Source organism: Rhinopithecus roxellana, chromosome 8 (assembly GCF_007565055.1).
Source record: "Rhinopithecus roxellana isolate Shanxi Qingling chromosome 8, ASM756505v1, whole genome shotgun sequence".
Classification (NCBI taxonomy): domain Eukaryota; kingdom Metazoa; phylum Chordata; class Mammalia; order Primates; family Cercopithecidae; genus Rhinopithecus; species Rhinopithecus roxellana.
The window spans coordinates 88,185,889-88,210,070 of NC_044556.1; the positions used below are offsets into that span (position 1 = coordinate 88,185,889).

At 37.2% G+C, this 24,182-nt stretch overlaps 1 protein-coding gene across 3 annotated transcripts in view; it reads left to right on the forward strand.

Annotated features, from left to right (window-relative positions):
• DNAH14 (dynein axonemal heavy chain 14) overlaps positions 1 to 24,182 on the forward strand; it is a 575,377-nt gene that overhangs the window by 82,156 nt on the left and 469,039 nt on the right. For 2 of the 3 annotated variants that reach the window (XM_030936505.1, XM_030936506.1), the window contains one exon: positions 13,539 to 13,789. In XM_030936505.1, coding sequence (XP_030792365.1) covers positions 13,539 to 13,789 — 251 coding nt within the window. Of the gene's footprint in view, positions 1 to 13,538; positions 14,536 to 24,182 lie in introns of those variants that run through there. The other variant, XM_010352733.2, reaches the window with a different exon arrangement.

Genomic DNA, 24,182 nt, shown 5'->3' on the forward strand with positions numbered 1-24,182 from the left:
ATGGTTGTGTAGTTTTCCATGGTGTATATGTGCCATATTTTCTTTATCAAGGCTAACATTGATGGGCATTTGGGTTGCTTCCAAGTCTTTGCTATTGTGAATAGTGCTGCAGTAAACATACGTGTGCATGTGTCTAGAATAAAATGATTTATAATCCTTTGGGTATATACACAGTAATGGGATTGTTGGGTCAAATGGTATTTCTAGTTCTAGATCCTTGAGGAATCACTGTCTTCCACAATGGTCAAACTAATTTACACCCCCACCAACAGTGTAGAAGCATTCCTTTTTCTCCACAGCATCTGTTGTTTCCTGACTTTTTAATGATCACCATTCTAACTGGCGTGAGATGGTATCTTGTTGTTTTTATTTGCATTTCTTTAATGACCAGTGATGATGAGCTTTTTTTTTTTCATATGTTGGTTTGCTGCATGAATGTCTTCTTTTGAAAAGTGTCTGTTCATATCCTTTGCCCACTTTTTAATGGGGTTATTTTTTTCTTGTATATTTGTTTAAGTTCTTTGTAGATTCTGGATATTAGCCCTTTGTCAGATGGATAGATTGCAAAAGTATTCTCCCATTCTGTAGGTTGTCTGTTCACTCTGATGATAGTTTCTTTTGCTCTACAGAAGCTCTTTAGTTTAATTAGATCCCATTTGTCAATTTTGGCTTTTGTTGCAATTGCTTTTGGTGTTTTAGTCATGAAGTCTTTGCCCATGCCTCTGTTCTGAATGGTATTGCCTAGGTTTTCTTCTAGGGTTTTTATGGTTTTAGGTCTTACATTTAAGTCTTTAATCTGTCTTGAGTTAATTTTTGTATAAGGTGTAAAGAAGGGGTCCAGTTTCAGTTTTCTGCATATGGCTAGCCAGTTTTCCCAACACTTTTAATTAAATAGGGAATCCTTTGCCCATTGCTTGTTTTGTCAGGTTTTTCAAAGATCAGATGGTTGTAGATGTGTGGTGTTATTTCTGAGGCCTCTGTTCTGTTCCATTGGTCTATATGTCTGTTATGGTACCAGTACCATGCTGTTTTGGTTACTGTAGCCTTGTAATATATTGAAGTCAGGTAGCATGATGCCTCCAGTTTTGTTCTTTTTGCTTAGGATTGTCTTGGCTATAAAGGCTTTTGTTTGGTTCCATATTAAATTTAAAGTAGTTTTTTCTAATTATGTGAAGAAAGTCAATGATAGCTTAATGGGAATAGCATTGAATCTGTAAATTACTTTGGGAAATATGACTGTTTTCACAATATTGATTCTTCCTATCCATGAGCATGGAATGTTTTTCCATTTGTTTGTGTCCTCTCTTATTTCCTTGAACAGTTGTTTGTAGTTCTCCTTGAAGAGGTCCTTCACATCTCTTGTAAGTTGTATTTTACTCTCTTTGAAGCAGTTGTGAATGGGAGTTTGTTCATGATTAGGCTCTCTGTTTGTCTATTATTGGTGTATAGGAATGCTTGTGACTTTTGCACATTGATTTTGTATCCTGAGGCTTTGCTGAAGTTTCTTATCAGCATAAGGAGTTTTTGGGCTGAGACGATGGGGTTTTCTTAGTATACGATCATATCATCTGCAAAGAGAGATACTTTGACTTCCTCTCTTCCTGTTTGAATATGCTTTCTTTCTTTCTCTTGCCTGATTGCCCTGGCCAGAACTTCCAATATTATGTTGAATATTATGTGGTGAGAGAAGGCAACCTCATCTTGTGCCAGTTTTCAAAGGAAATGCTTCCAGCTTTTGCCTGTTCGTATAATATTGGCTGTGGGTATGTTCCATCAATACCTAGTTTATTGAGACTTTTTAGCATGAAGGGGTGTTGAATTTTATCGAAGGCCTTTTCTGCATCTATTGAGATAATCATGTGGATTTTGTCATTGGTTCTGTTTACATGATGGATTACGTGTATTGATTTGTGTATGTTGAACCAGCCTTGCATCCTAGGGATGAACCTGACTTAATCGTGGTGGATAAGCTTTTTAATGTGCTGCTGGATTTGGTTTGCCAATATTTTATTGAGGATTTTTGCATCCATGTTCATCAGGGATGTTGGCCTGAAATTTTCTTTTTTTGCGGTTTCTCTGCCAGGCTTTGGTATCAGGATGATGCTGGCCTCAGAAAATGAGTTAGGGAGGAGTCCCTCCTTTTCTGTTGTTTGGAATAGTTTCAGATGGAATGGGACCAGCTCCTCTTTGTACCTCTGGTAGAATTCAGCTGTGAATCCATCTGGTCCTGGACTTTTTTTGGTTGGTAGGCTATTAATTACTGCCTCCATTTCAGAACTTGTTATTGGTCTATTCAGGGATTCATCTTCCTCCTGGTTTAGTCTTGGGAGGTTGTATGTGTCCAGGAATTTGTCCATTTCCTCTAGATTTTCTATTTTATTTGTATAAGGTATTTACAGTATTCTGTGATGGTAGTTTGTATTTCTGTGGGATCAGTAGTTGTCTCCCCTTTATCATTTTTTATTGTGTCTACTAGATTCTTCTCTCTTTTCTTCTTTATTAGTCTGGCTAGTGGTCTATCCATTTTGTTAATCTTTTGAAAAAAAAAAAAAAAACAGCTCCTGAATTCATTGATTTTTTGAAGATTTTTTTGTCTCTATTTCCTTTAGTTTTGCTTTGATCTTAGTTATTTCTTGTCTTCTGCTAACTTTTGAATTTGTTTGCTCTTGCTTCTCTAGTTCTTTTAATTTTGATGTTAGGGTGTCGATTTTAGATATTTCCTGCTTTCTCCTGTGGGCATTGATTGCTATAAGTTTCCCTCTAAACGCTGCTTTAGCTGTGTCCCAGTGATTCTGGTACGTTATGTGTTTGTTCTCTTTGTTCTTATTGGTTTCAAAGAACTTAATCATTTCTGCCTTAACTTTGTCATTTACCCAGTAGTCATTCAGAAGCAAGTACTATATGGTGGTGAGAAGAATGTATATTTTGTTGATTTGGGGTGAAGTGTTGTGTAGATGTCTATTAGGTTTGCTTGGTCCAGAGCTAAGTTCAAGTCCTGAATATCCTTGTTAATTTTCTGTCTCATTGATCTGTCTAATATTGACAGTGGGATGTTAAAGTCTCCCACTATTATTGTGTGTGAGTCTAAGCCTCTTTGTAGGTCTCTAAGAACTTGCTTTATGAATCTGGGTGCTCCTGTATTAGGTGCATATATATTTAGGATAGTTAGCCCTTCTTGTTGAATTGATCCCGTTACCATTATGTAATACCCTTCTTTGTCTTTTTTAAATCTTTGTTGGTTTAAGGTCTGTTTTATCAGATGCTAGGAATGCAACCTCTGCTTTTGTTTCTTTGTTTGTTTGTTTTGCTTTCCATTTGCTTGGTAAATCTTCCTCCACCTCTTTATTTTGAGCCTATGTGTGTCTTTCCGCATGAGATGTGTCTCCTGAATACAGCACACTGATGGATCTTGACTCTTTATCCAATTTGCCAGTCTGTGTCTTTTAATTGGGGCATTTAGCCTGTTTACATTTAAGGTTAATATTGTTACGTGTGAATTTGATCCTGTCATTATGATGCTAGCTGGTTATTTTGCCCATTAGTTGATGCAGTTTCTTCATAGTATCGATGGTCTTTACAATTTGGCATGTTTTTGCGGTGGCTGGTGCCGGTTTTTCCTTTCCGTATGTAGTGGTTCTTTCAGGAGCTATTGTAAGGCTGGCCTGGTGGTGACAAAATCCCTCAGCATTTGCTTGTCTTTAAAGGATATTATTTCTCCTTCACTTGTGAAGCTTAATTTGGCTGGATATGAAATTCTGGGTTGAAAAATCTTTTCTTAAGAATGTTGAATATTGGCCCCCAGTCTATTCTGTCATGTAGAGTTTCTGCAGTGAGATCCGCTGTTAGTCTGATGGACTTCCCTTTGTAGGTAACTCGACCTTTCTCTCTGGCTGACCTTTACATTTTTTCTTTCAGTTCAACCTTAGTGAATCTGATGATTATATGTCTTGGGGTTGCTCTTCTCAAGGAGTATCTTTGTGGTATTCCCTGTATTTCCTGAATTTGAATATTGGCCTGTCTTGCTAGGTTGGGGAAGTTCTCCTAGATAATATCCTGAAGAGTGTTTTCCCACTGGGTTCCATTCTCCCCATCACTTTCAGGTACACCAGTAGCTTTGGTCTTTTCACATAGTCTCATATTTCTTTGAAGCTTTGTTCATTCCTTTTCATTGTTTTTTCTCTAGGCTTGTCTTCAAGCTTTATTTCATTAAGTTGATCTTCAATCTCTGATATCCTTTTTCCACTTGATTGCTTTGGCTATTGATGCTTGTGTATGCTTCACAAAGTTGTCGTGCTGAGTTTTTCAGCTCCATCAGGTCATTTATGTTCTTCTATAAACTGGTTATTCTAGTTAGCAGTTCTTCTAACCTTTTATCAAGGTTCTTACCTTCCCTGCATTGGGTTAGAACATGCTCCTTTAGCTTGGAGGAGTTTGTTATTATTACCCACTTTCTGAAGCCTACTTCTGTCAGTTCGTCAAACTCATTCTTCATCCAGTTTTGTTCCATTGCTAGGTAGGAGTTGTGATCCTTTGGAGGAGGAGAGGCATTCTAGTTTTTGGAGTTTTCAGCTTTAGTGCACTGGCTTTTCCTCATCTTCGTGGATTTATCTACCTTTGGTCTTTGCTGTTGGTAACCTTCAGATGGAGTTTTTGGATGATCATTTTTTTGTTGTTGATGTTGATGCTATTGCTTTCTGTTTGTTAGTTTTTCTTCTACCAGTCAGGCCCCTCATCTGTAGGTCTGCTGGAGTTTGCTGGGGGTCCACTCCAGACCCTGTTTGCCTGGGTGTCACCAGTGGAGGCTGCAGAACAGCAAAGATTGCTGCCTCCTCCTTCCTCTGGAAGCTTTGTCTCAGGGGGCACCCACCAGATACCAGCTGGAGCTCTCCTGTATGAGGTGTCTTTCAACCCCTGCTGGGAGATGTTTCCCAGTCAGGAGGCACGGGGATCAGGGACCCACTTGAGGAGGCAGTCTGTCCCTTAGCAGAGCTTGAGCACTATGCTGGAACATCTGTTGCTCTCTTCAGACCTGGCGGGCAGGAACATTTAAGTCTGCTGAAGCTTGCCCACAGCCACCCCGTCCCCCAGATGCTCTGTGCCAAGGAGATGGGAGTTTTATCTATAAGCCCCTGACTGGGGCTGCTGCTTTTCTTTCAGAGATGCCATACCCAGAGAGGAGGAACCTACAGAGGCAGTCTAGCTACAGTGGCTTTCAGGTGCTGTGGTGGGCTCTGCACAGTTCAAACTTCCCAGGGGCTTTGTTTACACTGTGAGGGGAAAATTGCCTACTCAAGCCTCAGTAATGGCAGATACCCCTTCCCCCACCAAACTTGAGCATCCCAGATTGACTTCAGACTGCCGTGCTGATAATGAGAATTTCAAGCCGGTGGATCTTAGCTTGCTGGGCTCCTTGGGGGTGGGATCTGTTGAGCAAGACCACTTGGCTCCTTGGCTTCATCCACCTTTCTAGGGGAGTGAATGGTTCTATCTCACTGGTGTTCCAGGTGCCACTGAGGTATGAAAGAAACTCCTGCAGCTAGCTCGGTGTTTGCTGTACCAGCCATCCAGTTTTGTGTTTGAAACCCATGGCCCTTGTGGTGTAGGCATCTGAGAGAATTTCCCGGTCTGTGCATTGCCAAGACCATGGGAAAAATGTAGTATCTGGGCTGCATAGCCTTGTCCTTCATGGCACAGTCCCTTATGGCTTCCCTTGGCTAGGGAGTTCCTTGACCCCTTGCACTTCCTGGGTGAGGCAATGCTCCACCCTGCTTTGGCTTGCCCTCTGTGGGCTGCACCCACTGTCTAACCAGTCCCAATGAGATGAACCAGGTACCTCAGTTGGAAATGCAGAAATCACTTGCTTCCTGCATTGGTCTCACTGGGAGCTGCAGACTGGAGCTGTTTCTATTTGGCCATCTTGCTTCCCTAGTTTTTTTTTTTTTTTTTAAGTAGGCACTTATTTCTATAAGTTTGCCTGTTAGTATTGCTTTTGCTGTGTCTTATAGGTTTTGATATATTATGTTTCAATTTTCATTTGGTGAAAGAATTTTAAAATTTCATTCTTAGTTTCTTCACCCATTTGTTGTTCAGGAACATGTTTAATTTTCATGTATTTGTAGAGCTTCAACTGTTTTTCTTGTTATTGATGTCTAGCTCCATTCCCTTGTGCTCAGATAAGATACTTGATATGATTTTAATTTCTGAAATGTGTTGAGACTTGTGTTCTAAAATATGATCAATCATGGAGAATGTTCCATGTGCTGGTGAAAATAATGTGTGTTCTGCAGCTGTTGGGCAAAATGTTTTGTAAATGTTTGTGAGGTCCATTTAGCCTATTGTTCAGTTCAAATCTGATGTTTCTTTGTTGGTTTTCTGTCTAGATTATCTATTTGATGCTGAGAGTGGAATGTTGAAGTCCCAAAGTATTATTATATTAGGGTCTATCTCTTCTTTAGATCTGACAATATTTGCTTTTTATATCTGGATAGTCCAGTGCTGGGTGCATATATATTTACAATTGTAATATTCTCTTGCTGAGCTGATTCCTTTATTATTATATAATGTCCTCCATTGTCTATTATTATAGATTTTCACTTTAAATCTGTTTTGTTGATATAACCATAGACACTTCTGCTTGATTTTGGTTTTCGTTTGCATGGAATATCTTTTTTATCCCTTCACTTTCAGTCTATGCGTATCTTTTTTTTTTTTTTTTTTTTTTTTGTATCAGGAAGCCCTTTCTATTTCCTTAGAATCACACTTTATAAGCAATCCTAGCCCCACTGCTTGCTATTCGTATAACCTTGGACAGGCTTCCTAAGAGTTCTGGACCCCTGTGTCCTCATCTGAAGATGGAGGCAAAGAATAAGCTCCCCAAGTTTCCTTACTACTCTAAAATGAATACTGAGCTCAGTCTTGAAGGAGTGTCTGTATAGAATTTTGAATTGGAAAGAGGAGCAGGGTGCCCTTAGGAGAGAGAACTGCATGAAGAAAGCAAGGATATGCAAATGAATAGGGCATAAAGAAAAGTGGGAGTAAAGAGAATAAGGTACCAACACATCTCCCTGCTTCTACCTTCACTCCCTTCCATGTATTTTTATTTTTTTATTTTTTTATTTTTTTTAACTTTTTTCTTTTTTTTTCTTTTTTTCTTTTTTTTATTATACTTTAAGTTCTAGGGTACATGTGCATAACGTGCAGGTTTCTTACATATGTATACTTACGCCATGTTGGTGTGCTGCACCCATCAACTCATCAGCACCCATCAATTCATCATTTATATCATGTATAACTCCCCAATGCAATCCCTCCCTCCTCCCCCCTCCCCATGATAGGCCCCGGTGTGTGATGTTCCCCTTGCCGTGTCCAAGTGATCTCATTGTTCAGTTCCCACCTATGAGTGAGAACATGCGGTGTTTGGTTTTCTCTTCTTGTGATAGTTTGCTAAGAATGATGGTTTCCAGCTGCATCCATGTCCCTACAAAGGATGCAAACTCATCCTTTTTTATGGCTGCATAGTATTCCGTGGTGTATATGTGCCACATTTTCTTAATCCAGTCTGTCACAGATGGACATTTGGGTTGATTCCAAGTCTTTGCTATTGTGAATAGTGCCGCAATAAACATACGTGTGCATGTGTCTTTGTAGTAGAATAATTTATAATCCTTTGGGTATATACCCAGTAGTGGGATGGCTGGGTCATATGGTACATCTAGTTCTAGATCCTTGAGGAATTGCCATACTGTTTTCCATAATGGTTGAACTAGTTTACAATCCCACCAACAGTGTAAAAGTGTTCCTATTTCTCCACATCCTCTCCAACACCTGCTGTTTCCTGACTTCTTAATGATTGCCATTCTAACTGGTGTGAGATGGTATCTCATTGTGGTTTTGATTTGCATTTCTCTGATGGCGAGTGATGATGAGCATTTTTTCATGTGTCTGTTGGCTGTATGAATGTCTTCTTTTGAGAAATGTCTGTTCATATCCTTTCCCCACTTTTTGATGGGGTTGTCTGTTTTTTTCTTATATATTTGTTTGAGTTCTTTGTAGATTCTGGATATTAGCCCTTTGTCAGATGAGTAGGTTGCAAAAATTTCATCCCATTCTGTAGGTTGCCTGTTCACTCTGATGGTAGTTTCTTTTGCTGTGCAAAAGCTCTTTAGTTTAATTAGATCCCATTTGTCAATTTTGGCTTTTGCTGCCATTGCTTTTGGTGTTTTAGACATGAAGTCCTTGCCCATGCCTATGTCCTGAATGGTACTACCTAGATTTTCTTCTAGGGTTTTTATGGTATTAGGTCTAACATTTAAGTCTCTAATCCATCTTGAATTAATCTTCGTATAAAGGGTAAGGAAAGGATCCAGTTTCAGCTTTCTACTTATGGCTAGCCAATTTTCCCAGCACCATTTATTAAATAGGGAATCCTTTCCTCATTTCTTGTTTCTCTCAGGTTTGTCAAAGATCAGATGGCTGTAGATGTGCGGTATTATTTCTGAGGACTCTGTTCTGTTCCATTGGTCTATATCTCTGTTTTGGTACCAGTACCATGCTGTTTTGGTTACTGTACACTTGTAGTATAGTTTGAAGTCAGGTAGCGTGACGCCTCCAGCTTTGTCCTTTTGACTTAGGATTGTCTTGGCAATGCGGGGTCTTTTTTGGTTCCATATGAACTTTAAAGCAGTTTTTTCCAATTCTGTGAAGAAACTCATTGGTAGCTTGATGGGGATGGCATTGAATCTAGAAATAACCTTGGGCAGTATGGCCATTTTGATGATATTGATTCTTCCTATCCATGAGCATGGTATATTCTTCCATTTGTTTGTGTCCTCTTTGATTTCACTGAGCAGTGGTTTGTAGTTCTCCTTGAAGAGGTCCTTTACATCCCTTGTAAGCTGGATTCCTAGGTATTTTATTCTCTTTGAAGCAATTGTGAATGGAAGTTCATTCCTGAATTGGCTCTCTGCTTGTCTGTTACTGGTGTATAAGAATGCTTGTGAGTTTTGCACATCAATTTTGTATCCTGAGACTTTGCTGAAGTTGCTTACCAGCTTAAGGAGATTTTGGGCTGAGACGATGGGGTTTTCTAAATATACAATCATGTCATCTGCAAACAGGGACAATTTGACTTCTTCTTTTCCTAACTGAATACCCTTGATTTCTTTCTCTTGCCTGATTGCCCTAGCCAGAACTTCCAACACTATGTTGAATAGGAGTGGTGAGAGAGGGCATCCCTGTCTTGTGCCAGTTTTCAAAGGGAATTTTTCCAGTTTTTGCCCATTCAGTATGATATTAGCTGTGGGTTTGTCATAAATAGCTCTTATTATTTTGAGGTACGTTCCATCAATACCGAATTTATTGAACGTTTTTAGCATGAAGGGCTGTTGAATTTTATCAAAAGCCTTTTCTGCATCTATTGAGATAATCATGTGGTTCTTGACTTTGGTTGTGTTTATATGCTGGATTATGTTTATTGATTTGCGAATGTTGAACCAGCCTTGCATCCCAGGGATGAAGCCCACTTGATCATGGTGGATAAGCTTTTTGATGTGCTGCTGAATCCGGTTTGCCAGTATTTTATTGAGGATTTTTGCATCAATGTTCATCAGGGATATTGGTCTAAAATTCTCTTTTTTTGTTATGTCTCTGCCAGGCTTTGGTATCAGAATGATGTTGGCCTCATAAAATGAGTTAGGGAGGATTCCCTCTTTTTCTATTGATTGGAATAGTTTCAGAAGGAATGGTACCAGCTCCTCCTTGTACCTCTGGTAGAATTCAGCTGTGAATCCATCTGGTCCTGGACTTTTTTTGGTGGGTAGGCTATTAATTGTTGCCTCAATTTCAGATCCTGCTATTGGTCTATTCAGGGATTCAAATTCTTCCTGGTTTAGTCTTGGGAGAGTGTAAGTGTCCAGGAAATTATCCATTTCTTCTAGATTTTCTAGTTGATTTGTGTAGAGGCGTTTATAGTATTCTCTGATGGTAGTTTGTATTTCTGTGGGGTCAGTGGTGATATCCCCTTTATCATTTTTTATTGTATCTATTTGATTCCTCTCTCTTTTCTTCTTTATTAGACTTGCTAGTGGTTTGTCAATTTTGTTGATCTTTTCAAAAAACCAACTCCTAGATTCATTGATTTTTTGGAGGGTTTTTTGTGTCTCTATCTCCTTCAGTTCTGCTCTGATCTTAGTTATTTCTTGCCTTCTGCTAGCTTTTGAATGTGTTTGCTCTTGCCTCTCTAGTTCTTTTAATTGTGATGTTAGAGTGTCCATTTTAGATCTTTCCTGCTTTCTCTTGTGGGCATTTAGTGCTATAAATTTCCCTCTACACACTGCTTTAAATGTGTCCCAGAGATTCTGGTATGTTGTATCTTTGTTCTCATTGGTTTCAAAGAACATCTTTATTTCTGCCTTCATTTCGTTATGTACCCAGTAGTCATTCAGGAGCAGGTTGTTCAGTTTCCACGTAGTTGAGCGGTTTTGAGTGAGTTTCTTAGTCCTGAGTTCTAGTTTGATTGCACTGTGGTCTGAGAGACAGTTTGTTATAATTTCTGCTCTTGTACATTTGCTGAGGAGTGCTTTACTTCCAATTATGTGGTCAATTTTGGAATAAGTATGATGTGGTGCTGAGAAGAATGTATATTCTGTTGATTTGGGGTGGAGAGTTCTATAGATGTCTATTAGGTCCGCTTGGTGCAGAGATGAGTTCAATTCCTGGATATCCTTGTTAACTTTCTGTTTCGTTGATCTGTCTAATGTTGACAGTGGAGTGTTGAAGTCTCCCATTATTATTGTATGGGAGTCTAAGTCTCTTTGTAAGTCTCTAAGGACTTGCTTTATGAATCTGGGTGTTCCTGTATTGGGTGCATATATATTTAGGATAGTTAGCTCTTCCTGTTGAAATGATCCCTTTACCATTATGTAATGGCCTTCTTTGTCTCTTTTGATCTTTGATGGTTTAAAGTATGTTTTATCAGAGACTAGGATTGCAACCCCTGCTTTTTTTTGTTCTCCATTTGCTTGGTAGATCTTCCTCCATCCCTTTATTTTGAGCCTATGTATGTCTCTGCATGTGAGATGGGTCTCCTGAATACAGCAGACTGATGGGTCTTGACTCTTTATCCAGTTTGCCAGTCTGTGTCTTTTAATTGGAGCATTTAGTCCATTTACATTTAAGGTTAATATTGTTATATGTGAACTTGATCCTGCCATTATGATATTAACTGGTTATTTTGCTCGTTAGTTGATGCAGTTTCTTCCTAGCCTCGATGGTCTTTACATTTTGGCATGTTTTTGCAATGGCTGGTACCGGTTGTTCCTTTCCATGTTTAGGGCTTCCTTCAGGGTCTCTTGTAAGGCAGGCCTGGTGGTGACAAAATCTCTAAGCATTTGCTTATCTGTAAAGGATTTTATTTCTCCCTCACTTATGAAACTTAGTTTGGCTGGATATGAATTTCTGGGTTGAAAATTCTTTTCTTTAAGAACATTGAATATTGGCCCCCACTCTCTTCTGGCTTGTAGACTTTCTGCCGAGAGATCTGCTGTTAGTCTGATGGGCTTCCCTTTGTGGGTAACCTGACCTTTCTCTCTGGCTGCCCTTAAGTTTTTTTCCTTCATTTCAACTTTGGTGAATCTGGCAATTATGTGTCTTGGAGTTGCTCTTCTCGAGGAGTATCTTTGTGGTGTTCTCTGTATTTCCTGAATTTGAATGTTGGCCTGCCCTACTAGGTTGGGGAAGTTCTCCTGGATGATATCCTGAAGAGTGTTTTCCAACTTGGTTCCATTTTCCCCCTCACTTTCAGGCACCCCAATCAGACGTAGATTTGGTCTTTTTACATAATCCCATACTTCTTGCAGGCTTTATTCATTTCTTTTTCTTCTTTTTTCTTTTGGTTTCTCTTCTCGCTTCATTTCATTCATTTGATCCTCAATCGCTGATACTCTTTCTTCCAGTTGATCGAGTCGCTTACTGAAGCTTGTGCATTTGTCACGTATTTCTCGTGTTATGGTTTTCATCTGTGTCATTTCGTTTATGACCTTCTCTGCATTAATTAGTCTAGCTGTCAATTCTTCCACTCGTTTTTCAAGATTTTTAGTTTCTTTGCACTGGGTACATAATTCCTCCTTTAGCTCTGAGAAGTTTGATGGACTGAAGCCTTCTTCTCTCATCTCGTCAAAGTCATTCTCTGACCAGCTTCGATCCGTTGCTGGTGATGGGCTGCACTCCTTTGCAGGGGGAGATGCGCTCTTATTTTTTGAATTTCCAGCTTTTCTGTCCTGTTTTTTCCCCATCTTTGTGGTTTTATCTGTCTCTGGTCTTTGATGATGGTGACGTACTGATGGGGATTTGGTATAGGTGTCCTTCCTGTTTGATAGTTTTCCTTCTGACAGTCAGGACCCTCAGCTATAGGTCTGTTGGAGATTGCTTGAGGTCCACTCCAGACCCTGTTTGCCTGGGTATCAGCAGCAGAGGTTGCAGAAGATAGAATATTGCTGAACAGCGAGTGTACCTGTCTGATTCTTACTTTGGAAGCTTCCTCTCAGGGGTGTACTCCATCCTGTGAGGTATGGGGTGTCAGACTGCCCCTAGTGGGGGATGTCTCCCAGTTAGGCTACTCAGTGGTCAGTGACCCACTTGAGCAGGCAGTCTGTCCGTTCTCAGATCTCAACCTCCGTGTTGGGAGATCCACTGCTCTCTTCAAAGCTGTCAGACAGAGTCGTTCCCGTCTGCTCAGGCCTCTGCTGTTTCCCCTGTTGTTTTTTAGCTGAGCACTGCCCCCAGAGGTGGAGTCTATAAAGACAGGCATGTTTCCTTGAGCTGCTGTGAGCTCCACCCAGTTCGAGCTTCCCAGCAGCTTTGTTTACCTACTTAAGCCTCAGCAATGGCAGGCGCCCCTCCCCCAGCCTCGCTGCTGCCTTGCGGTTAGATCGCAGCAGACTGCTGTGTTAACAATGAGGGAGGCTCCGTGGGCGTGGGACCCTCCCGGACAGATAAGGGATATATTCTTCTGGTGTGCCCGTTGCTTAAAGCGGTATTGGAGTGGGAGTTACCCGATTTTCCAGGTGTTGTGTGTCTCAGTTCCCCTGGCTAGGAAAAGGGATTCCCTTCCCCCTTGCACTTCCCAGGTGAGGCGATGCCTCCCCCACTTTAGCTCTCGCTGGTCAGGCTGCAGCAGCTGACCAGCACCGATTGTCCGGCGCTCCCTAGTGAGATGTCCCCAGTACCTCAGTTGAAAATGCAGAAATCACTGGTCTTCTGTGTCGCTCGTGCTGGGAGTTGGAGACTGGAGCTGTTCCTATTCGGCCATCTTGCTCCGCCCCCTAGTATTATTTAAAGAATTTTTAGAATTCTATTTTAATTCATATGTTGCTTTTTAGGCCTACCCTTTAAATCATTTTTTGCTTGAGGTATTAAACGATCAATTCTTAACATTTACATCTAATTAAAGTTAATATTGGTAAAAATTGTTGTAAACTAGAAATCATATATATTAACCAAGAAAATCAATACTTGTTTCTCAATTTTTTTTTTAATTGTAGGTTGCAGAAAAGAATGAAATCAAAAGGTATTTTGAGTCAAAACTCTCTGAAGATGACGCAACACATTTCAAGGTGCCTAAATACAGACATTTATTAGAAACATTTTTCAAGTTTGTAAGGCTGATTGACTACATATTTCAGGAACTCATTCGTCAACTTATGAACACTGCAGTCACACTACTTTTGGAATTATTTAATGGTTCTGCTGGAATGCCATTTTCAGTGGAAAAAAAGAATGAAAATCTCATCAGGTAAATTATTTTTTTGAACTCAAAAAGTAACTTACAATTATAATATTTTAACATATTGCCACTTATGGAAGAAATATTCAATAATTTAAGCTAGAGTTTGAAAATTCTTCTGGTGGCAGAGTACATGTACTCATGTTTGCTATTAACAGAAATTATTATTTAGTAATACCTTACTTAATATTGGTGCTATAGGATGCCCAGTAGAATTTTAATTTCACATAAACGATACATAATTTTTAGTATACTTTAAGTATTACCTATGTTAAAAATTATTGTTTATCCGAAATTCAGATTTCTCTGATAATTTAGCAAATATATATTTTATTTGTTATATCTGGCAATTCTGCGCCTAGGTATACTCTGTCTTCCAAGGTCAGAGTTAGTTTTTAAAGATATGTGAGAATTCTGGAAGGAGCTACAAAGTCCAATTGGAATTTGAGTCAATTCCAAGAAATATCTGTTGAATATTTTCCCAATGAGAAAACTATCTGAAAAACATTTTTACCTTCTAAACACTACTGGTAAAAACAAAGCATTTTTCTTATTTTCAACAACTAGATATATCTACCATAACTGGTGAAACAGGAATATTAATTGAAATGATGGCATACTTTGTAGATGGTGAAACAGGACTATGAATTGAAACGATGACATGCTTTAATTTTTATTTATCAAAATTTAATAATGTCATTTAGGCTAATTAAAGTTTTATAACTAGATAGCTGAAAGTATATCAATTCAAAAAATTTTAAAGATTATTCAAGATAATATTTTTGTTTTTCTAATTGTTACTGAATCTACAGAGCTGACATTACTTATCTAAGGACTTCTAACTGGTTTGAGTCAGTGCCAGGATTTTAACCTATGTAAGAATGCAACTATTTAGTGCATTATAATTTTATTTCCTTTAAAACAATGTGTGTGTGTGTTTAGGAGAGGTCTTTATATTCTTAACATAGTTTTTGAAAGATATTATTATAATTAATTCATCATATTATAGCAAATTTAGAAAACAAATATCACCCTTCATTCTATCACTTAATTACAACATCTTTCCATTTTATATTATTTTTATAGTCTTTTCCTATATGTTTTTCCATTGTTGTAATCCTAGTGTACTGTTTTATAGCTCGTTTTTCAAACAGTGTCTCCTCTATGCATTTTTTATGATACAGGAAGAATATATATAGGTCAGGCCCAGTGGCTCACGTCTGTAATCACAACACTTTGGGAGACCAATGAGGATGAATTACTTGAGTTCAGGAGTTCAAGATCAGCCTAGGCAACATGGCGAGACCCTGTCTCCACAAAAAATACAAAAATTAGCTGTGCACAGTGGCACTGGCACACACCTGTGGTCCCAGCTACTTGGGAGGCTGAAGTGGGAGGATCACTTCAGCCTGGGAGGTTGAGACTTCAGTGAGCTGTAATCATGCCACTCCACTCCAGCCTGGGCAACAGAGTGAGAGCTTATCTAAAAAAAAAAAAAAATATATGTGTATATATATATATATATATATATATATATATATATATATATAGGTTTAAGCACATCTTTTTGTGGAGTCAGACCACCTCGGTTTTAATGTCTGATTTGACTCTTGCTAGTTTTACTTAGTTGAGCTATTAACCCAACAGAGGTTGAATAAATTTGGCTGGGCATGGTAGTTCACACCTGTAATCCCAACACTTTGGGAGGCTGAGGTGAGAGGATCACTTGAGTTCAGGAGTTCAAGACCAGTCTGGGCAACAAAGTGAAACCCTGTCTCTACAAACAACAACAACAACAACAGAAAACTAAGAAAATTAGCCAGGCGTGATGCTGCATGCCTGTAGTCCCAGCTACTCGGGAGACTGAGGTGGGAGGATCGCTTGAGCCCAGGAGGTTGAGACTGCAATGAGCCATGATCACTAAATAAATAAATAAATAAATAAATAAATAATTTAGACTTCAATTTTCTAATCTATAAAATGAAGGTAACAGTAACCTGCCATAATGTTGTTTGAGAATAAACACAGTAAATGTCTGATAAAAGGCATCAATCATTGTTGAATCTGTTTCCATTGACCTCTTAACAATATTGGTTGGTATAATAGTTCCATAATGACTAATGATGTTGAACATCTTTGCATGTGCTTTTTGGCCATTTATATATGTTCTTTGAGGAAATATCTGTTCAAAATCTTTGTTCATTTTAAAATTGTGTTAGTTAATTAATTTATTTATTTAGATGGGGTCTTGTGTTTCTCAGACTTGACTTGAACTCCTGGGCTCAAGTGATACTCTCACCTCAGCCTCCCTCATAGCCGGGACTACAGGTTCATGCCGTCATGCCCAGCTAAGTTATTTGTCTTTTGATTGCTGAGTTCTAAAAGTTCTTTCTTTATTAGATTCTGTGGGTCATCTTTTCTTTTCTTAATAGTATCCTTTGGAGTAAAAAAGTTTTTAGTTTTTAATTTTTATTTAATTTTTAATTTTATTTTTCTTTAATTTAACTTTTATTTGATTGATTGTGCTTTAAATGTATCTAAGAAATCATTGCATAATCCAAAGTCTTGAAGATTTACTCTTGTTTTTATCTAAGATCTTATAACTTTAGCTCTTGCATTTAGGCTTTGATGCATTTTGAGTTAATTTTTGTATATGGTATGAGATGGGGTCCAAATTTATTCTTTTGTATATGAATATCCAGTTGTCCCAGTACTATTTGTTGAAAAGAATAACACTATTTCTTTCTCTATTGAATTGTCTTGGCACCCTAATTGACAATCAGCTGACTAAAAATGTATGGGTTTATTTTCAGACACTCTATTTCATTTCATTGCTCCATGTCTGTCCTTATGCCAGTACCATACTGTCTTTATTACTATAGCTTTGTAGTAAGTTTTGAAATTGGGAATTGGGAATTTTCTAACATTGCTCTTCTTTTTCAACATTGTTTTGGCTGTTCTGGGTCCCTTGCATTTTCATATGAATTTTAGAATCAGCTTGACAATTTCTGCAAATATTCAGCTAGAATTTTGATAGAGACAGCATCAAAACTGGAGATAAATACAGGGAATATTTTCATTCTAATAGTATAGTGTTCTAATCCATGAACATGGGCTGTCTTTCCATTTATGTAGGCATTCTTTAATTTCTTTCAATATTTTGTGGTTTTCAGTGTATGAGTCATGCATTTTTTGGTTAAAATTGTTTGTAAGTATTTTATCATTTTGTATGCTGTTGTGAATGGAGTTATTTTTAAATTTTATTTTTTGGTTGTTCATTGCCAGCATATTGAAATACAAATGATTGTTGTATATTGATCTCATATCTTGCTACTTTGTTGAACTTTTTAAATTATCCCTGACAGGTTTTTAAAACTAATTGTTTAGGGTTTTCTATATGCAAAATCATGTCATCTGCAAATAGAGATAATTTTACTTCTTTACCAATCGGATACCTTTTATTTCTTTTTATTGCCTAATTCCCCTGGCTAGTAAGTACTTTACAGTGTTGAATAGAAATGGTGAAAGCAAACATCCCTGTCTTGTTCCAGAGCTCAGGAGGAAAACATACAGTCTTTCATCATTAAGTATGATGTGCCTGGGGGTTTTTCACAGATGCTTCCTATCAGGTTGAGGAATTTCTCATCTGTATTAGTTTGTTGTCACATTGTTATAAAAAACTACCTGAGACTAGGTAATTTATAATTAGAAGAAGTCTAATTGGCTCATGGTTCCACAGTCTGTACAGGAAGCATGTCTGGGAGGCCTCAGGAAACTTATAATCATTGCAGAAGGTGAAGGGGGAAGCAGGCATGTTTTACATGGCTGGATCAGGAGGAAGAGATGTAGGGGGAAGTGCTACATACTCCTTAAAACAACCAGGTCTCATGAGAACTTACTATCATGAAAACAGCACAGAGGAAATCTTTCCCCTTAATCCAGTCACCTTCCACCAGACCCTTCCTTCAACACTGGGGATTACAATTTGGCATGAGATTTGGTTGAGGACACAATCCAAACCATATCACCATCTATCTTACTTGAATGTTTTTGTCGTGAAATAGTGTCGGATTTTTTCAAATGCTTTTTTTTTCTGTGTCTGTTGAGATGACCATGTGTCTTTTACTTTATTCTATTAATATAGCATATTATATTACATATATACATTTTCATAAATGGAACCAATCTTGCATTCTTGGGATAAATCCCACTTAATTTTAGTTTATTATCCTTTGTATATGCTGCTGGATTCAGTTTCGTGTTATTTTGTTGAAAATGTTCACATCTATATTCGTAAAGGACATTGGTCTGTAATTTTCTTGTGATGTGTTTGTCTGGTTTTGGATTCAGGATAAGACTCACCTCGTAGAGTGAATTGGGTAGCGTTATTACCACCTATCTTCTGAAAATTTTATGAAGGACTGGTGTTAATTCTTCCTGAAATGTTTAAAAGATTCATCTGTGAAGTCTGGGCCTCAGCTTTTGTGTGTGTGTGGGATGTATTAAAATTACTAATTAAATCTCTTTACTTGTTATGGATTTGTTTAGATTTTCTATTTATTCTTGATAAAATTTTGGTAATTTATGTCTTTCTAGGATTGTGTCCATTTTATCTAACTTATTTAAACTGTTGGTATATAGTTGTTTATAGTATTCACTTATAATTGTTTTGATTTCTGTAAGGTCAATAGTGATGTCTTCTCTTTCATTACAGATTTTAGTAATTTGAGGCTTTTCTCTTATTTTCTTAGTCAGTCTAGTTAAACATTTGTTTATTTTGTTGATCTTTTTAAAAACCAACTTTTGGTTTTATTGATTTTTTTGTCAATTAAAAAAAATCCCAAACAAGTTAATTTTAAAATGGGTGAAAGATCTAAGCAGACATTTCATCTAAGAAGAAACAGATTGCAAATTTTTTGTGTCTTAAAGATGCTGTAAATCATTAGACATTAGAGAAATGCAAATTAAAATCACAATGAGACACTTTTACATACCTGCTAGAATGGCTAAAACAATACCAACAATACAAAGTGCTCATGAGGATGAGGAGCAACTGGAACTCTAATACATGGCTGCTGGGAATGCAAAAGGATACAGATGCTCTGGAAAACAGTTGGGCAATTTCTTATAAACATAAACTTACCCTGTAATCTAGCAAGCCTCCTCCTAGCCATTTACCCTAAAAAACAGAAAACACTTTTCTATGGAAAAAAACCATATGTAAATATTTATAATGGCTTTATTCATAATTGTTCAAATCTGGAAATAATCTAAATATCTGTAAGTGGATAGCCATGAAATGGAGTACTTCTCAGCAATAAAAATGAGTGAAATATTGCACTTATGCAACACGAGTGAATCTCTAATGTTAAGTGAAGGAAGCCAGACTCAAAACACTATATATTAGATGATTCCATTTATATGACATTTTGACAAACCAAAACTGGAAGGGCAGGAATCAAATCAGTGATTGCCATGGGCTAGGTGGGGTTGAGAGGTACCTTCTATAAGGGGGCCTGATACAATTTTTTAGATGACAGAAATGTACTACATTTAGTCATTGTGATTGTAGTGGTTAACTGTGTGTGATTGACAAAATTCATTAGAACTGCATACCTGAGAAGCATGAATTTTACTGGATATAAATTATACCTCAATAAACCTGACATTAAAAATAAAGTATTATTTATTTAGCACATATCACTTGTCAGATACTTTGTTAGATCCTGGACATACAATGCTGAGCAAAATAGACAGTTTTTGCTCTAATGTAGTTTACAGTCTAGAGGAAGGGAGAGAGATTAATCTACTGACAACACAAATATATTTAACATTACAATAAATGCCACAAAGAAGATGTTTGGGGTATTATGAGACTGAATCTGGTCTGGGAGAAGATTCATTGATAGGAGATAATGAGGAAATCAAGAAGAAAGGGTGGTCAAGTGATCCCTAAAAGGTATATCATATACCCTAAAGAACAAGAAACATATTTGAAAAAGTGAGAAGAGAGTATGACAACAGTAAAGTGATAAAGGTGGCTCAAGCCTGTAATCCCAGCACTTTGGGAGGCCGAGACGGGCGGATCACGAGGTCAGGAGATCGAGACCATCCTGGCTAACACGGTGAAACCCCGTCTCTACTAAAAAATACAAAAAAATTAGCCCGGCGAGGTGGTGGGCGCCTGTAGTCCCAGCTACTCAGGAGGCTGAGGCAGGAGAATGGCGTGAACCCGGGAGGCGGAGCTTGCAGTGAGCTGAGATCCGGCCACAGCACTCCAGCCTGGGCGGCAGAGCGAGACTCCGTCTCAAAAAAAAAAAAAAAAAAAGAAAATAGTATAAGACATAATGTGATTGATCAAACCTATAAATAATAAATGTCTTTTCTACCATCCTAAAAGTTTGTAAAGAATTTGTTATAAAATCAGCTAATCCTAAATCATTATTGCAACCCATGGATACCAAGTGGAGAGTGTTTCAAAAAGTAAAAGTCTTCATATGTTAGGTGATAAAACAAAATAAACTTAAAATGATTAAAATCATACAAAGTATGTTCTCTGACCAACATAAATTAGAACATAAATTAGAATTAGAAATCAATAACAGAAGAAAGTTTGAGAAAGGTCACAAATACATGGAAATTAAATAACATACTCCTAAATAACCAGTGAGTCAAAGCAGAAATCACAAGGAAAATTGAAGTAAAATCCGGTTTTATAAATGAATGAAAATGAAAGCACAACATACCAAACCTTACTATAGGCAGCAAAGGCAGTGCTTAGAGGGAATTTATACATGTAAAAACTACATGATATCTGTGTTCTACAAATGTTTTATCCCAGTTCATAAATTGTTTTAATTTTCTTAAGTGTCTTTTGATAAACAACAGTTTTTAATTTTTATGAAGTCCAGTTTAACTATTTTTTCTTTCAAAGGTTTGGGCTTTTGATTTCTGATCTAAAGCATTGTTTCCTAATGCAACAGCAGGATGAATTTTTCCAATATTTTCTTTTAGAAATTTTATACTTCTGAATATTATATTGTATCTGTGATCCTTTTTTGGTTAATGTTTGCAAATGGTGTCAGGTGTTATATATATAACATATATATGTTATATATATATAACAATATATAACATATATATATGTTATATGTAGGTATTTAATCCCTCCAGTAGTTTGTTGAAAAGACTAATCTTCCTCCAGACAATTACCCTAACATACTGTAGAAAATTGATTAATTAAATATATTCATGAGTCTATTTCTGAATGCTTTTTTCTAGTCCAGTGATCTGTGAATCTGTCCTTTCACCAATATCTCACAGTCTTCATAACTATAATTTTATAATAAGTCTTGAAATCAGGTAGTATGTATTCTTCAGCTTTGTTCTTCTTTTTCAAAATTGTTTTAACTATTTAATTCATTGACTTTTTCATATGTGTGTTATAATTAACTAGCAGATTTATTCAAAAGGCCTACTGAGATTTTGATTGAGATTGCATTGAATATATAGATCAATTTGGGGAGAATCGACAATATTCAGACTTTTAAGCCCTGAAAATGGTACACTTTTTTCTTTATTTAGATATTCTTTGATTTATCTCATCAGTGTTTTATAGAACTCAGTGTGCAAATATTGCACATTTTTGTTTTAAACTACCTATTTCATATTTTGATAGTATTAAAAATGGTACCCTATTTTAAATATGGTTTCTAATTATTCATTGCTAGTATAAAGAAATACAATTGATTTTGCATATTGACCTTATATCTGTAACCTTACTAAACTCCCTTATCTGTTGTAATAACTTTTCTTTGGTAGACAGTTTTAGAATTTCTACTTAGACCAAGTGTCAACAAAATACATCCCATAGGCCAAATCCTGTGGCAGCCAGTTTTTATAAATTAGTTTTGTTGGACTATAGCCACACCCGTTTGTTTACCCATTGTCTGCAGCTACTTTTGCACTACAAAGGCAAAATTCAGTTGTTGTGACAGACCACCATATATGGTCCACAAAATGTAAAATATTTTCTATCTGGTCCCTTACAGAAAAGCTTTGCTGACCCATGCTCTCGAGTAACCACTAAAAGATAGTGATAGGATGTCTAAAAAGCTAAGAGAAGGAAAAATATTAAAATAATAAAAAAACTGATTAATCTAAAAGCAGCTCTTCTTACAGGCTAATACAAATTATTTTTGTTACTTTTATCTCTTCCATGATACTGCTAAAACTTTAGAACTCTTCAACTCCATTTATTTTCCTCTTGCCTTTTACAGCATTCTTTTACTATATTTTAAATACATTTTTAGTTGTTCATATATTTTAACTCCAGAAGACATTAAAAGTATTGTTTTGAATGGTCAGTATCCATTTATGTTTATCCATGTAATTACCATTTCTTGTGTTTTTTCCTTTTGCTTGTTTCTGTTTGTGTGGGGTCATTTGCCTTCTTCCTGAAAAACAATCTAGTATTTCTTCCAGTGCGGTAATGCTGGGAAAGAGTTCCCTTGGTTTTTAATTGTTGAAAAAGAACTTTATGTCACCATCATTTATAAAGGATATTTTCACTGGGTGTAGAGTTCTAGGTAATGTGAGACTCTTTTGAAAGACTTCTCAGTTTAATTTTTTTTTAATTTTTATTTTAGGTTTGGGGGTATATGTGAAGGTTTTTACATAAATAAACATGTGTCGTGGGGGTTTGTTGTACATATTATTACATTACCAAGATATTAAGCTCAATACCCAATAATGATCTTTTCTGCCCCTCTCCCTCCTTCCACCTTCCTGGCTCAAGTAGACCCCAGTGTCTGCTGTGTTTCCTTCTTTGTGTTCATAAGTTCTTATCATTTAGCTCCCACTGATAAGTGAGAACATACAGTATTTGGTTGTGTTCTTGTGTTAGTTTGCTAAGGATGATCACCTCTAGCTCCATCCATGTTCCTGTAAAACACATGATCTCTTTCTTTTATATGGCTGCATCATATTCCGTGGTGTATGTATACCACATTTTCTTTATCCAGTGTGTCACTGATGGGCATATAGGTTGATTCCATTTCATTACTTTTGTGAACAGTGCTGCAGTGAACATTGGTGTTCATGTATCTTTATGGTAGAATGCTTTGTATACCTTTGGGTATGTACCCACTAACGGGACTGCTGGGTCGAATGGTAATTCTCCTTTTAGCTCTTTGAGTAATTGCCATACTGTTTTCCACAATGGTTGAACTAATTTACACTCCCACCAGCAGCGTATAAGGGTTCCTTTTCTCCGCAACCTCACCAGCATCCGTTATTTTTTTACTTTTTAATAATAACCATTCTGACTGGTGTGAGATGGTATCTTATTGTGGTTTTGATTTGCATTTTTCTAATGATAAGTGATATTGAGCTCTTTTTCATATGCTTATTGGCTGCTGTATGTCTTCTTTTGAGAAGTGTTTGTTCATGTCCTTTGCCCACTTTTTAGTGGGGTTGTGTTTTTCTTGTAAATTTAAGTTCCTTATAGATGCTGGATATTAGACCTTTGTCAGATACAAAGTTTGCAAGTATTTTCCCCCATTATGTAGGTTGTCTGTTTACTCTGTCGATAGTTTCTTTTCCTGTGCAGAAGCTCTTAAGTTTAATTAGATCCTGTTTGTCAATTTTTACTTTTGTTGCGAAGGATTTTTGTGTCTTCATCATTAAATCTTTGTCCATGCCTATGTCCAAAATGGTACTGCCTAGGTTGTCTTCCAGGGTTTTTATAGTTTTGGGTTTTACATTTAAGTCTTTAATCCATCTTGAATTGATGTTTACATATGGTGTAAAGGAGTCCAGCTTCAATCTTCTGCATATGGCTAGCCAGTTATCTCAGCACCGTTTATTGAATAGGGAGTGTTTCCTTCATTGCTTGTTTTTGTCAGCTTTGTCAAAGATCAGATGGTCATAGATATGGGGCCTTATTTCTGGGCTCTCTGTTCTGTTCCATCGGTCTATGTGCTTGTTTTTGCAGCAGTACCATTCTCTTTTGGTCACTGTAGCCTTGTAGTGTAGTTTGAAGTTGGGTAATGTCATTCCTCTAGCTTTGTTCTTTTTGCTTAGGATTGCCTTGGCTATTTGGGCTCTTTTTTGGATCCATATAAATTTTAAAATAATTTTTTCCAATTCTGTGAATTGAAGGGAGGCACACCTCCCTCTGTGCCTGAGTTGTCTTATCTGTGTTTTACTGTCTGCTCTTTCTGGCTGCATGTAATTAGAAGAGAAGTGATTTCCTTGAAATGCATAAGGCTAGAAAGGGAGCTGGAACTTAAAGTGGCAGTGTTTGTCCAAGATGACAGTGCTCCTGCTCTGTCAATAATACTTGCTTTTTGTATCTGTGTGCTCCAGTGTTGGGTACATGTATATTTACAAGTGTTCTATC